The sequence below is a fragment of the Amphichorda felina genome (assembly GCF_050947745.1).
Source record: "Amphichorda felina strain 45539 chromosome Unknown scaffold_8, whole genome shotgun sequence".
Taxonomy (NCBI): Eukaryota; Fungi; Ascomycota; class Sordariomycetes; order Hypocreales; family Bionectriaceae; genus Amphichorda; species Amphichorda felina.
This window is the reverse complement of record NW_028145042.1, coordinates 1,249,098-1,263,714: the sequence shown is the minus strand read 5'-3', so window position 1 is coordinate 1,263,714 and position 14,617 is coordinate 1,249,098. Positions and strand designations below refer to the sequence as shown.

The window sequence follows — 14,617 nt, the reverse complement described above, 5'->3', positions numbered from 1 at the left end:
GATGGCGGCGCGGGCGTGGGAGCAGGCGAGGACGAGTATTCAACGTCGGACGGGTTTGCGATCACGGAACGTAGAATGGTTTTAGCGGAGAAAGCAGGCGATGCTTCGCCGAGATAATCGAGCACTTCCGCCAGCAGCGCGGATGGGACATGCGACTGTAGGGTGACCGTGAGTTGACCAGGAGTGTTGCGGAAGATCCAAAAGTATTTGTTTGTTGGATGGTTGGTGAGGTGAGCTTTCAGGTGGAGCTGCAACTTATTTCTCCAACATGGCTAGCGGCTGTGTGGATATAAACATTAGTACGTTCAAAATTTGGGAACCATTGTCCCATCGCAACGCCGAGTTCCGCTACTTGCGCATGAAACCAGACAACCTCTACGCAATATTTCCTTGATTTTCGGGGTTGATTTGAATGGGTTGGTTTCTCGCGAGAAATCACAACTCCTACGTACTACATACAGTACGGATACTACTATATGTAGGCTTGGTGAGAGAGGCTGAGCGTGGTTGGGGGGGAGCGTGAATCAGAAAGAGCACTAAGCCTTGTCTATATATGGCTAGACTGAGTCACACAATATTTTGTTTTTCCTGCCCTCTTCTTCTTTTTTTGGCTAGCCCCTCCGTTTGAACACTCAACGCGAACGCGGTCTACGAGTATTAATCGCAACGAAAAGAAATCCAGCCTACCACTTCTTTCGCGCTTTGCATCTACAAGCGATGCAATAATGGGAATAATACTTGGTGCCTATCTTTTTTTTTAACATAACTACCACATTGCACGACCGAACTGCCACACCTTAGCGCCGAACCCTGTGACGAGACTAGGTGAGGCTCTGTTTTCGATCCATCCCTCCGCTTGAGAAAGCCTGTCGAAAGCCGTCGCAACACCTCCAAGACGTTCGACTCCGTCGGCGACTGACCGACTCTCTGCCGTTTTTTCTATTGCTGTCACGATACCCAACTATTTCGACCAATATCGCATGGTCCAAGATGCCCCCTTCATCGAAGCGATCGCAACGTAAGCGACGTGAGACGCATGATGATCTTGCAACAGCACCAGCTGAGGAGGAACCGACACCAACTCGTCCAGCGAAACGCCGTAGAAAGGTGCGCGTTTATCTCCGAATTGCTCTGTTTATATATCCATTGACGATGCCCAAATGGGATGCCGTACTAATTGCTTTGGAACATAGGTATCGGATCCTGAGCCTCCCGAGTCAGAGCCCTCGTCCACCGTCGACGATGATGCCCTAGTCACGCAAATCACCCAGAAGCTCAAGAACCAGCCGGTCCAGGCGAGCAAAGACCATGCCAATTCTATTCACGAGGCCAATAGTGATGGTGTTAAGGCATATGCGAAAGTTGCTGCCCAGGATTGGACGTTCTACATCACAAAGCTCGCCATCAACATCGGGAGAGCGCCCGAGGGAGGTGCCGTGGAAGCGAGGACGAGCAGTAGACGTGCCGAGCGACATCGAGAGGGTGGTGGAGCAAGCAGCCCCGATAACGAGAAGGATGATCCTGAGGAGCACGACGAGGAGCAAGTCCACATTGATTTGGGACCAAGTAAGACGGTGTCACGCGAACACGCCATCATCTCATTCGACTCTAAGAATGAGAGGTGGTTGCTTAGCGTCAAGGGCCGCAATGGAGCAAGAGTCGACACTCGGCTGTTCAAGCCAAACGAAAGCCATCAATTATCGAGCGGGGAAGTCCTCGAGATTGGCGGCGTCGAGATGATGTTTGTCTTGCCATCGGAAATCAGCCCACTTCATATTCACCCTTCTTTCCTAGAAAGGTGTGGACTGAACGCTACGACTCCCAGAACTCGTGCTCCGCGCCAACAGTCTCATCTTGCTCCTGCTCCTGTCGACTACCGACGACCAGGCACGCCACCACCCTCGACCCAGAACCGGCACGCGTTGACATCCACAAAATCTCCTGTTTTCAGCACGCCAGGCCCCGTCATGGTCGGTGCTAACGGGGCAGACCTAAGCAAGGACGAGAACAAACATATCAAGCCGCAGTATAGTTACGCGCAGATGATAACCCAGGCCATCATTAGCGCTCCAGAGGGCAAGCTCACTCTGAACGGTATATATACATATATCATGGACCAGTATGCTTATTACCGTCACCAATACCCCTCTGGCTGGCAGGTAAGCTTGCGCTCCTATCCCGCATATGTGGTTTTTTTTTCTTTTTTGACTGGTAACCCTTTGGTAGAATTCCATACGACACAATCTTTCTCTCAATAAACATTTTGAGAAGGTTGCGAGGTCTAGCTACGAGCCTGGGAAAGGTGCAAAGTGGCAGCTCGTGCCTGAGACTAAGGAGGAGCTGCTACGAAACGCCTGGCGCATTGGCCGCGGTGGTCATCGTGGCTCTTCAGCTCCATCGTCCCCGAACCAACTAAACTACATTACACAAGGCCCGAGGGACATGGCTGCGAGGGGATCTCCCTCTAGCCGGAAACGACCCGGCACTGTCTTCGCATCGCCACTACCTAGGTCCTCATTGCCAATGTCCCAGTCAACACCGGACGGACCGCTGAAGCAATCAACAAGAGCAAATACTGTTTTGGCGGTGGATGGAAGCCCGTTGCCCCGGTCCAAAAAGACGGCGACTGAGGATCCTTCATTCTCCAACTATAATCCACACTCGCCCACCCTGACTTCCTCATTTTTCCAGGATGACGGGGGCTCGTTTGTCACCCCAGCACCTCCGAGGGTTCACCCCAAGCTTGCACCACCAAGCACTGCCCAGCGTCCTAGTCAGCACATGCCGACCAGCTCGCCTGCTCCTTTCTGGAGGTTTATTGATATCGCGAGCACTCCATTGAGGGGAACTAGTCCAACTAAGACACCTGCTCCCGTCTTGCCTCAAAGTAGTAGCCCTCTGCGCGGAGACAAGTCCCCGCCCAGTAGCCCTACGCGGCCCCAAAAGGAGAATTCGCAGGAGCAAGTTGATTCGCCGTTGAAAAAGCTGGTGGCGGAGAAGAGCGAGGAAGAAGATGATGACGATGATGATCAAGGTTTTGACCTCGCACAGTGAGTTTGAAGCGATCGTATGAGAAGAATAACGCTAATCTTCATCGAACAGAGGGTTTCAGAGCATCGGCGCGTTTCACGAACCGACAGGCAGAGGGCTCTCTGTTACGAGTACCTTCCGTTTGGGTTAGGGACAGTCAATGTGGCCATGCCACTACCATGCGGCAGGACGCCCTAGACAGAACGAAACTTGCTCCGATATCATTGTGCATAATAGACACAAAACCATTGGGGCATAGTTGGGATATGGGTGACCGGATCCCCGTAGGCAAGCCTCATGGATGGTAACTCCGAAGCATGGCTGAGAATCGTTAACCATGAGATTATGTCGATGTGTGTCCGTACTTGAGAAGGACTCACCATGAGCAATATTGATGGACAAACGAATGGAATGAGTTATGAAGACGGATTAGGGGGGATGGCCTCCTGTTAGTTGAGCGTAGCCTAAGTTGTTTGGATGATGAAACTAGCAACTGGTCCCTATTACTTACATCATGATGACTACTAGGCACTAATACCTTATGAGTGTAGGAGATGGTGTGTCGGACAAGGCTGAGGGCCGTCAAGCACCTATTATGTGTTCGTGCTCCTTGCCCAATACAGAAACCAGACTTCTCCTGCCAAACGCAGGCAATCCTGTCCCATGCGCAGTCTCGATGACGCGTTAAGAGGGAAAGAGAAGAGATGAGTGAGGATATTTATGATTGGTGAGGGGCCATCTATACCACGATACAAGTACAAAGGATAAATGCGACTTTGGAGTCCCATGACTACCCCGGCATGCTCCACTACGTTCATTTACCCATATACATACTATACAATCCTCTCCATTCTTCGTGGCCACATCTTAATTATACAGGATTCGAGGCTAAGCCTCATCGCGGGGTCGACTTATTTGGCCGACCCTCGACCCCTTCTCTTGGGGTTACCCTGGCCCGAGTGTTTCTTGGACGGCTTGGCTTGTTGATCGCTGCCTTCGATGAACTTGATAAGGTCATCGATGCTGCGGGAGTCGATCTGGGACGACGAGGCCATGTGGCTAACCGGAGCAGCAGGTGGTGCTGCTGGAGTAGGCGTGGCTGCTGGGAAGCGAATTCCTGACCTGATTCGCTTGGCTTGAGCATCCTTGGCATGCTTCGCAATGGACACAGCATTCTGTGTCAGCTGCTCCAGCCAAGTCTCGGCTTCCTTAGTGTTCTTGTCTTCTGGACCCAGCTCAGCAAGGAAAACATTGTAAGACTCTCGCATCCGGTTGACTGCAGCCTTTGAATCCTGGTCCAGGGCCAGCGCTTGAGCAAGCTGAAACAACAGAGTCGCGGAATTCACAGACTGTTTGCCGAATACAGACTCGCAAACCCGCAGAGATTCCTCGAACCAAAGACGCGACTCATGATAAGCCTTGACGTGCTGGAGCATGACGGCGGCATTGTTGAGCGTGGTGATGGAATCAGGATGGTCAGGTCCATAGATGATTTTCCACAGATTCAAAGCATGCTTGGAATAGACGAGGGCGTTCTTGCTATCGCCGGCTTGATGCAAGAAGAGACTCAGATTCAGATAATTGAGCAAAGTCTCGGCAGAATCAACACCGACTGTACGCTCCGCCACAACGATGGCCTTCCTTGCCAGCTCCACAGCCGCGTCTTTGTCATCCAGGTTGTAGTAGAGCATGGAAAGGGTGTTGTAAACCCGGGCAACCTCAGGGTGGAGGATACCATAGATTTGTTCGTGAAGGGAGAGTGACTCCAGCAGTAGTTCTTGGCCCAGCTTCCTCTGGTTCTGAAGCAGAGATAGCCGTCCGGCTTCGAGCGCCTCCTCAGCAAGAGCACTACGAGGACACGAGTGCTTCACTACGGGCACAACATCGATGATGTCCTCAGGGGTGAAGGTGGAGGGAGCCGAATTAGACGTTGTGGATGATGATGGAGATCCATCTCTGGCCTTCTTCTTTTTCTTTTTGGCGTCGCCATTAGCTTGGCCGTTGGTCTTGGATTCGGTAGCCGGGCCCACAAAGATGTAGTCCTTCGCCTGAACCTGAACACCCATTGCAAGACACACTTCGCGAAGCAACTGGGCTGGGCGCTTATGCTGGAACCACTCAGCTGGAAGCCTGTACCGGAATCTCTTAAGTGTTTCCTCCTCTATCTCGGTCTGGAGGCTCTTGGGTGTGGCGGTCTCGAAAGACCAGTCGGCGTCGGGATACAGGCTCTTCAGAGACAAATCCATATCTGTGACGGGCTTCGAGTTGAGTTGATGGCCTAGGAGGCAATTGAAAAGATGTGCGATGCAGATAGCGGTAGCTGGGATAGGGAGCGTCCGGAGGTGTCGTGCGGCAACATGCTTGAAGGACCGAGCGACCATATCCTGGATGCAAATATCCTGCAAGCATTCCAGACGGCGGTGGCCAGTGGAAAGGGAGGTAATTTTCCCAAGGTATCTCATGTTGATGCCGCGCTTGTGGAGGAGACGGCTCAGTGACTGGCCATCCATAGGGAAGCTGATGTCGGAATCCGACAGCTCACGCAGTAGGTCCGGGATCACTCGGTCACGTAGGTGGAGACAAGCTGCGCGTACCTCATCCTCATCTTTCTCCCACTGCGTCAGCTCTTCCTTGGTCTGAGGAACTTGTCCACTGAAGACATCGGGATTCAGTGAAAACTGGAACTTGGACAAGTCTGGCTGAAGTTTCGCCTTTAACTCCTCATCAGCTTGGTCCTTAGACCCCGAGTCGTCACCGCCGGACTCTTGGGAAGCTGCCTGGTTATTGCGAGCCATCTCCTCGTCAATGAACTGCTTCAACTTATACCTGGCAAGAGAGTCGACCAGTTCTGGTCTCAGGACAGTCATCCTGTGGGGATATGGGGCCACACCTGGCTGAGCCGAGGACTCCTCGGCCTCATCAAGCCAGGAGATATCGAGAGGTGAGATTCGGTATAGGTCCAGGGCGTATTTGCGACCATCAGTACCCATGAGGCCTTTAGTTTCCACGCTTGCTTCTAGGTCAAACCGCTTCCCGTCCTTGTCCCAGACGGGATGCTTCTTGACTTTGAGAGCCTTAGAAAGCTGGGAAAAGACCGATGTGAATCGCTCATCAGCCGCGACGACCTCCTTGCCATCCACGGCGCCGTAGTCAATCTGGTTCTCGCCAGGTTCACGCTGCTTGAATATACCCGGGACAATGCTCTGTGCCACGATGCGCTTGCCCAGATAGTCGACAAGGACAGTGGCGGGTGTAAAAAGACCATCAATGTCCAACTGGTTCACTAGTTTGACTCCAGCCACATCTTTGCCGGTTGCAACCCTGGCGGCCTCATCTCCGCCCTCGGAGGTGAATGTTCCAACACCATCCGCACCAAATGAAAAGAAGATGTTGTTGTAGACAAAAATTTGGGCGTCTCGGCACTCGGTCGGGTTCAGAGGCGCAATGTCGCCACGAGCGACCATGACAGCACCGCGAGCAGCGGCATCGTTATAGTCGGCAAAGAGCTTTGACACCAAGCGCTCGCGGAATACCCTGTCCTGCACTGTCTCCTTGGGAAGCTCCTTGGCAGACTGAAATTCTTCATTCCAGTCACGGAGGGTGTCCGTATTTTCCACCCCCGAGAGGAGATATGTCTCTTGCGCCCGCGTGGGATCCGAGACATGCGTGCAGAGCGTCGAGTTAGGTGATGGAACAGCCCACGGTGCGGATGGAATGGAGTTCGTGATTTGAAACGTCGCCAGCGGGTCTCGTTGGTTGTTGTGCTCTTGGAGCTGAAGGAAGGATTCCGAAAACGAGGGCGACATGAGGCTCAGGAGTTCAAGAAGAGAGTGTGCCGAATAGCCCTTGGGGGCGGACTTCGGGAAAGGGTCAAATTTGGCGTTGGAGGATTTGTTAACGAAGAAGCCAGAAACATGAGAGGTGATTTGAAACTGTTCACCCTCGTTGGTAGTGACAACAAGGTAGAGCAGGTGCCCGCGTTGCTGAAGGTGGCACGGTGGAGGGTTCCATGGTGACAGGGAAATTGTCTTCACAGTCTTCGGGGCCGGTTCTATGGCGTTAGGAACGAGGGATGTCAGGGACGGAGCGGCGTGGAAATCGAAATCCGCAGCGGGTGCTTGGCCTGCCTCAGCATCCGGCTGGTCCTGGGCGTTTCTGGTGACAGTCTCGAACAGGGAGAGTCCCGCCAGAACTCCCTGCGTGACGTCTGTGCGGTCACCAGCAGCTCCGATGAGCTCCCGAATGCGTACCAAGTGGATGCGAGCCTCTTTCTCGGTGTAGGGATCTTGAACTAGATGAAACTCGGGATCGGGTGCAAGGTCGGGGATTTCGGCAATGGGGATGAAATCATTGATCTTCTGGCCCTGGTACTCGAGGTGGAAGCAGGTGTATCGAAATGCGGCCGGGAGGTCGATGATAGACTGGCGAACTTCGTGGACTTGTTCTTGTGACGAGACCTGTGGACACCAGTTAGCTTTTGTTTTGTGCCGAAGTGTCGAGGGACGTGCCGTAATTTGAATTTTCTCTTGGTTTGGCTCGGGAAGAAGAACGGTGATGTTTAACAGAGCTAATGGGGCATGGTTAGCTAGGTTCGAGGAATCGGTCTCTGTATGCAGCTTTCGAGAGGGGCTGGCATGTACTCACCTTCCGCAGCGGCATCTGTTTCTGAAGAAGCAGTTCCGTGCTCTTCATGCTCATCGGAGCCATTGGCTGAGGTAGAGCCTTGGAGTTAGTAATGGGAGTTCAGATGTGGCCGAAAACTCGAGGTGTTGTTACCTGGGGCGGATGCAGGATGCTCAGACTCGGGAGCCATTATTACAGTTGGGCAAGGAAACGGTGGACAAGTAAGGTAGAATACAAGGTGGTACAGTTGGTACAGATGAGGGGGAAGGACCCGTCACGCAAGATACCATAAAGGAAAAATGGGTGAGGACAAATTGAGCAATCGGAGTCCTCGATGCCGTCGGAGAATGGAGATGAAGAAGGTTTGCCGTGGGAAAGGAAAAAAAAATTGACTGCACGAAATGATGCTGGGGACGGCGGGCAGCCGGCGCCCGGTGGTCCGGGTCTGAGCCGCTACTCTCGGTGTACTTCCTCAGTGCGGCTTCTCTGGTGGAGAAGGAGGTTGCACTCAGGTATTTCGCTATGTCATCGACCCCGAGCCCGGCCGATGCGAAGATCTTGTGCAGGAGACTAACCCGAAAGGAGAAGAAAGTAAACACGCAGCAACTGTCGACCCGCCATCCGCGGGCCTTTCTCCAGACCCGAATCTCAGAATTGGCAATATTACTAGTACTACCAGTGTACTACTAGTACCCCTAAGTACATAGCAGTATTGTGAAACCACTTCACCACTGCAACTGTGTGAAGCTATTGAATATCCCTTGCTCATTGGCAACTCTTTTGGTTATATTCTTTGGTTTTTATGACTTTTACACACAAACAACGAGAACCCGATGACGAGGCAGATCCGACATTGCCCCAACAACCGACAGGCGCAGGCGGCACGCGCCGACGCGTGCTCATGACGAGAGCTGACGATGTCAAAGACCCGCAACCATGGACTGCGTCTCGTTGCCACTTGCTTCTGCTGCAGCTTGAGTCACGAATTGCAACCCTTCGAAAACTAGTCTCGGAGGCCAACGCACATGGGATCCAACCAAAACGCCCGAGCTTGGGTGGTGACGAGAAACAGGAACGAAAACGAACTCGCTATACATATTGCTCTAGGAGGATGAAGCCAAGACCTCTTCCTCAGGGTCATCAAACTGCGATGGCGCATCGCTCTGTGCGAACACTCGGAGAGATAAATGCCAGTACGGTATCTGCCTCTCCCGACCAAGCCTATTTTCCCGTGCCTCTATGCCGAACGGTCGACAATTATTACGACGAAAGGAATTTGGACAAGCGAGGTAGAGATGCCTCATATATGGCCCCGAAACATCTCTTCGAGGAGATGCGCTGTCTGCGCGACAACCGTCCCGAGGGACACTATCGCATTTACTCGTGGATTTTTGGCTGGCTTGACCAGCTCTTGAGGTCGACCGAGGCTAAGGGAGAAGAACCACATCGAAAATCACTACTTGCTATGTGCTTGCGAAAAATTCCTGCTTGCGTGGACAATATTGTGGCCTGGGATAGAGAGGCGTCTCAGGATCAGGCAGCCCATTCCATACCCGGCACATCAAACGTGTCGCGTGAGATATTTGGCCAGCTGGAGAGGTTTGGATATACTGGTCTCGGATGGCGGCCGCTGAAACACGCAGTTCGAGCGCATGGGGTTTTGACGTTGGAGAATGCCGTTTCAGACGGACTGTTCGAACCCGCCTATGTCGGGCTCCTCGTTCGACTGTACGCGTATAATGGTTGCATCGACGAGGCGGCAAGCCTTGCCTTTGCCATTCCAGGAGCTCTCCCGCCGCCCCGCAACGCGCAGAGCTCCTTGGGCGAGGGTACTAAGATTCAACCATTGCGTGCTCTTCTCGCTGCGACGGTCCATGCCGAGGGCCAGGGCCACGGAGCTACATTTGGCATCATTTCGAACTTGATCAAGGAGAAACGACTCCCTACTTCATGGCTCTCCACGAAAGCCTTTTCCACTGTTCTAACGTCAGCTGTAGAGGCTATCACAGAGGGAACATGCGGCTCCACGGCTATCGAGTTTCTGGCAACGACCATGGACATGTTGCTCCTCGACGAAAAGGGGAAATGCTGGGAGCCTCAAGTGAGTGACAGACAGCAGACTGTGGTGAGGATAGCCGCAAGCTTGGCCACTGCGGCCATGAATGCGAGGGACAGCGATGCCCCTGACACGCTGTCCCGCAGGAACTCGCATCGAAGGCTGCTCTATGCTTTGGACCACGGCATCAACAGGACACGCCCGCAACTGGGGACTAGGGGGCAAGGCCAGGCCTTGGTTCTATCTCTGGCACGTTGCCTCGCTGGGACTGACGTAAAAAGTGAGATCCTTGGTGATTGGATCAGAGGAGACCAGGGTGAGGAGGAGGATCGGCTCTACGGCGCCACATCCAACCTACGAAACCACTATCGTTTGGTGTTGCACTTGGTCTGTACGATCGCTCAAGGGCGAAGCCAAGAAACACCCTGCCCAGGCCACAATAATCTCATCCAAATATGTCATAAATTGGGAAGCATAGGCCTGCCAGGCTGGTTTCTCCAGGCCCTAACCAGGGAAGGGACATTTCTCTTAGCACAGAAGACAAAGGATTCAAGGGATGTTGCCTTCGCCGAACGCCAGATGCAACCAGTGGGATCCGTGACGCCGGGACGCGTGAGGGGGGCGTCCGTGCCCTCACGCTGGCGATGGGAGGAGGGCATCGGCGAGTGGGTGATGCAAAGCCCCGAGACAAAGAAACAGGCTCCTACGAGTGCGAAATGTACTCGTACAAGTGCCTCAAGGGGCACGGCGCCAGGTCGAACGCAACTTCAAACAATTTATTCCCCAGGTCAAACAGATCGGAGGCGAGTTGAAGAGGCTGACGGAGGTGGTGCAGATCCATCAGAATGCGATCGAGGCTCCCGGGGTTCTGGATCCGAGCCCATGGACTGGAAAATACTACCATCAATACCCCAGGCGGGGTCTAGTGACGTGACTTCGACTGGTATTATTATGCCAGCAACGTTGATAGGGGGGGCTGGTGAGCGGCAGGAGACCAGAGCTTATGCGAGGAGGGCTGCAACGGCCGAGGCTCCTACACATGGGAAGCGCCTGGTCTCTAATAAGGGCAGCAAGGAGTCGGTCGAAAACAGCAAAAAGAGATCCTCGTTGCAGACACTGCAGACACTGCAGGCACTGCAGGCAGTGCAGGGAAAGGGAAAAGCCGAGCCAGCTGTTGCCCCGATCGGCAGACGGCGACAACTGGTCATCGTCAGGGGCCCAGGAGGGCGGCGGGCAGCACACGATCGGGACGCTCATTGGTTACAATGGTAGACGACAGCGGAAATGCGGGCGGGGTGGGCAGTTTCAGGGCTGCGCCGTCGGTCGAATATCGAAACAGAGATGATACATAAGGTAGTGCGGATAGTAGTGCGAGTATCCGTAGGTGCCATACGGATACGTAGTACGAATAATTAATAGCACATTCCAACAGCAGAGAGAGTACGTATTCATCTTGCTAGTAGCCTCTGTGAGCCTGTGAGGCTTTGTCGCTCAGTTCAACGGTCCAACCATCAGCCATCGAGTCTGTTGCTTGGCTTTCCAGTTCCATTTTAGGCCTTTTTCTTCGCCCGGGTGCTCGGCAGCCACCTCCATGTTTCAGGCGGCGATAACGAGTTACGAGGCGACATTGGCTGCCTCAAGCACGCGTATATTGCCTGCCAACCGCCAATCACTGGGAGCCAACTGGTTGGTGGGCGGGTAGTGAATTGCGCATCTCGGGAAACGGTCGACAGGCACTGTGTCCCAAATCCCAACTCATGACACTCGGTCACTCACCTCACTGATCATTGTGTACGTACCTACTCTCTGTGGGGCTCAAGTGAAGTACCAGAACCATACTCATACCCCGTAGGTACTCGTAGCAGAATAGACTGTGCGTGGTGGGCGAATAACGACAAGAATGGCTGGGTGAATGGGTCTGGGGTCTCCCGTAGTCTCACAGACCCTGGACCTCCTAAGGAGCTTGGAGCCTTGGACACAAAACACCCGACCCACACGAAGTGGAAAGGCGCCATCTCAGGTACTCCCGCAATCCCGTTAAGACGGCATGAGTCGCTAGGTCCTTGGACTCTGTCACTCTCAGTCACTCTCAGTCTCTCTCACTGCCTGGCGAATGACATCCTCATTCACCGGTCAGTGAAGACTCTTTTCTTCTCCCATTTCCCTCTCTCTACCCTTTTTCTAGTCACGTACGAATTGACTCGCCTTGTTATTCTTTTCCTTTCGATTCTTCTAGCATTCTCTTTCGGGCGTTTGCTCCTCTTCCTCTTCTTCTTCTTCTTCTTCTTCTTCTTCTTCTTCTTCTTCTTCTTCTTCTTCTTCTTCTTCTTCTTCTTCTTCTTCTTCTTCTTCTTCTTCTTCTGGTTCTTCTTCTTCTGGTTCTTCGTCTTCGTCTTCGTCCCTTCTCTTTTCACCCTCACTCGTTGCTTTCCCACCTCCCACTCTCCCTTTTCGAACCCGCCGCCATGAATGCTGGTAATTCTGCGGCCATGGTTCTAGCGTCCCGAGACGGTCACGACGACCCGGCTCAAGCTGCAGCTAAATTTGAGGCCTCTCACGAAAACGAGTTGCTCTCGGACTATCTCTACATTATCTGCGGAGCTATTGCCGTCGCCGTCATCGCCTGGAAAATCATTGATATAGCGACGAAATGGACACGGACCGTGGTGTGTCTCAACAACGACCACCAGCGATACTTTGCCCTTCCTTCGCCCAATCTCGCCCGCCTGAAACGCCACATCCTGTACGCCCCAGTACTTCGGAAGAGACACAATCGCGAGATCCAGCTCAGCACAGCGCTCAACGTTGGGACGTTGCCCACTCGCTTCCAGCTGCTCTTCCTTGTGGCCTACTTCGCTACCAATGTCGCGTTTTGTGTCGTTGACATTGACTTCACGGACTCGTACGAAAATGTCGCTCGCTTGGTGAGAAACCGAACGGGTGTTTTGTCTGTTATCAACATGGTTCGCCAGCCTTCCTGTTCGCTCGAGTCTCACCGCAATCTAACTAGATGGCAAAGGTTCCGTTGTTCCTTCTCGCCGGCAGGAACAATCCTTTGATCCCGCTCTTGGGCATATCCTTTGACACATACAACCTGTTGCATCGTTGGTTCGGCCGAATTGTCATCCTTGAGGCCGTTGCGCACACTATTGCGCATCTCGCCAAAGGCGGATGGGAGGAAGCTCTGCCCAGGATCTTCCAGAGCCCAATGCAATTGTGGGGTTTCATCGTACGCTCTCAATGTTTCTTCGTAACTTCAAGTCGCGGTGGAGCTGACTTTTGGAATAGGCCACTCTAGCATTCGTCATTCTAGGGATTCAGGCATGGAGCCCGCTCCGTCACGCTTTTTACGAGTTATTTAAGTTGATTCACATCGCCCTCGCTGCCCTATCTATAGTGGGCGTGTGGTACCACATAAAGCTTGGAGAGCTAGAGCAGATGAGGTACATCTACGGTGTCATTGGCCTCTGGCTGGCAGACCGCGTCGCACGGGCTTTGCGCGTCGTGTACAACAATTTCGGGGGTACACGGACGAGGACCGTTATCGAAGCGCTTCCTGGCGACACAGTCAGACTTACCATGACATTGGCGCGCCCGTGGCACGCACGACCTGGACAACACGCTTACCTGTACATGCCCGGCATCAGCTTTTGGCAATCCCACCCTTTCTCCGTCAGCTGGACCGAAGGGACAGACGATCTTACCGCCGACAAGCTCGCCAGCACCCATCAGGAGAGGAAAGCAATGCAGAAGATGCAAATTTGCTTCATTATTCGGGCGAGGACGGGCTTCACAAACACTCTCTACCAGAAAGTAGCAGCCGCGCCTGCTGGAAAGATGGACGCGACATGTTACGTGGAGGGCCCTTATGGTGCTAAGCACCCCCTCGACTCATACGGGACTGTTGTTCTTTTTGCCGGCGGTGTTGGGGTCACTCATCAGGTGCCCTATGTAAAAGATCTAGTCGCCGGGTTTGCTGCCGGCACAGTCGCCACGCGCAGGGTACACTTGGTTTGGGCTATTCAAAGTCCCGAGCATCTCGAGTGGATCCGCCCCTGGATGACTGAGATTCTGGGCATGGACAAGCGCAGGGATGTGCTCCGCATAACGCTCTTCGTGAGCCAGCCCCGGTCGACCAAGGAAATCCACAGCCCTTCATCTACGGTTCAAATGTTCCCGGGGCGGCCGAACATAGAAACGCTTCTGTCTATGGAGCAGGAGCAACAGGTGGGGGCCATGGCTGTGTCCGTGTGTGGGCCAGGGACACTGAGTGACGAAGTACGGCGTGTGGTAAGAGGACGACAAAGCCGTAGCTCTATTGATTTCATTGAAGAAGCGTTTTCGTGGTAGAGGGATATGGGTCGGGCACAGAGAGACATGGCGAGGGAAAGACCTGATCTGAGATTAAACTGTTATTAGCATTTTTCAAACCGCGTTTCCGTCCGATGATATGCTGCTTAGACGGTGTTATACTAGGTACTGCCATCTAATGCAATACCTACCTACTCATAATTGGTCTTCAGTAGTCCTTAGTAACTTAGCATCTTTAGGCACTATGAGATACTTCTGGTAGCACTAGGTACCCAGCATAAATAATTCTAGGTACTGTGTTAGTAGTGGATGCCTACCTTTGTTGCTTTTGCAGACCCAAGGGGCCATGGATTGATACCACGGTGGGAAACCCCGAAATCAAGAGGTCATAGACTCTTTCATTTATCTACCTATATAAGATGGGCGTCAATCGCATATATAGTTGATGCTCACATCATCATTCTTTATTATTAATTGACGCGGTTATTGCCTATCCTGCGTATACTGACCTGTTGCTCTGTAAGCCGTGACCTTCAGGTCTATCCAGCCCTCTGGCTAAGATCACGGCCTATGACGACTTATCGTATATATCGATCA

General features: G+C 53.0%; 4 protein-coding genes across 4 annotated transcripts; 2 read left to right on the top strand and 2 right to left on the bottom strand.

The window, feature by feature from the left end:
- Window positions 1-990: 990 nt before the first annotated feature.
- FKH2 (fork head domain-containing protein) lies at window positions 991-3,054 on the top strand (the record flags this gene model as incomplete). The annotated part of the gene is made up of 3 exons (XM_083197416.1): window positions 991-1,107; window positions 1,194-2,159; window positions 2,227-3,054. 3 exons carry the CDS (start codon window positions 991-993, stop codon window positions 3,052-3,054), a joined length of 1,911 nt encoding a protein of 636 aa, XP_083046884.1.
- Window positions 3,055-3,941: 887 nt separating this feature from the next.
- Window positions 3,942-7,737, bottom strand: CLU1 (translation initiation factor 3 subunit CLU1; the record flags this gene model as incomplete). Its single annotated transcript, XM_083197415.1, has 2 exons — window positions 3,942-7,487; window positions 7,675-7,737. 2 exons carry the CDS (start codon window positions 7,735-7,737, stop codon window positions 3,942-3,944), a joined length of 3,609 nt encoding a protein of 1,202 aa, XP_083046883.1.
- A 4,204-nt stretch (window positions 7,738-11,941) lies between these two features.
- ACO1O0_008048 (uncharacterized protein) lies at window positions 11,942-12,176 on the bottom strand (the record flags this gene model as incomplete). The annotated part of the gene is given in 2 exon segments (XM_083197414.1): window positions 11,942-12,110; window positions 12,130-12,176. The coding sequence occupies 2 exon segments, from the start codon at window positions 12,174-12,176 to the stop codon at window positions 11,942-11,944; spliced, it is 216 nt and encodes a 71-aa protein (XP_083046882.1).
- A 22-nt stretch (window positions 12,177-12,198) lies between these two features.
- On the top strand, window positions 12,199-14,059 carry ACO1O0_008047 (ferric reductase like transmembrane component-domain-containing protein; the record flags this gene model as incomplete). Its single annotated transcript, XM_083197413.1, has 2 exons — window positions 12,199-12,649; window positions 13,107-14,059. 2 exons carry the CDS (start codon window positions 12,199-12,201, stop codon window positions 14,057-14,059), a joined length of 1,404 nt encoding a protein of 467 aa, XP_083046881.1.
- Between the last annotated feature and the right edge of the window lie 558 nt (window positions 14,060-14,617).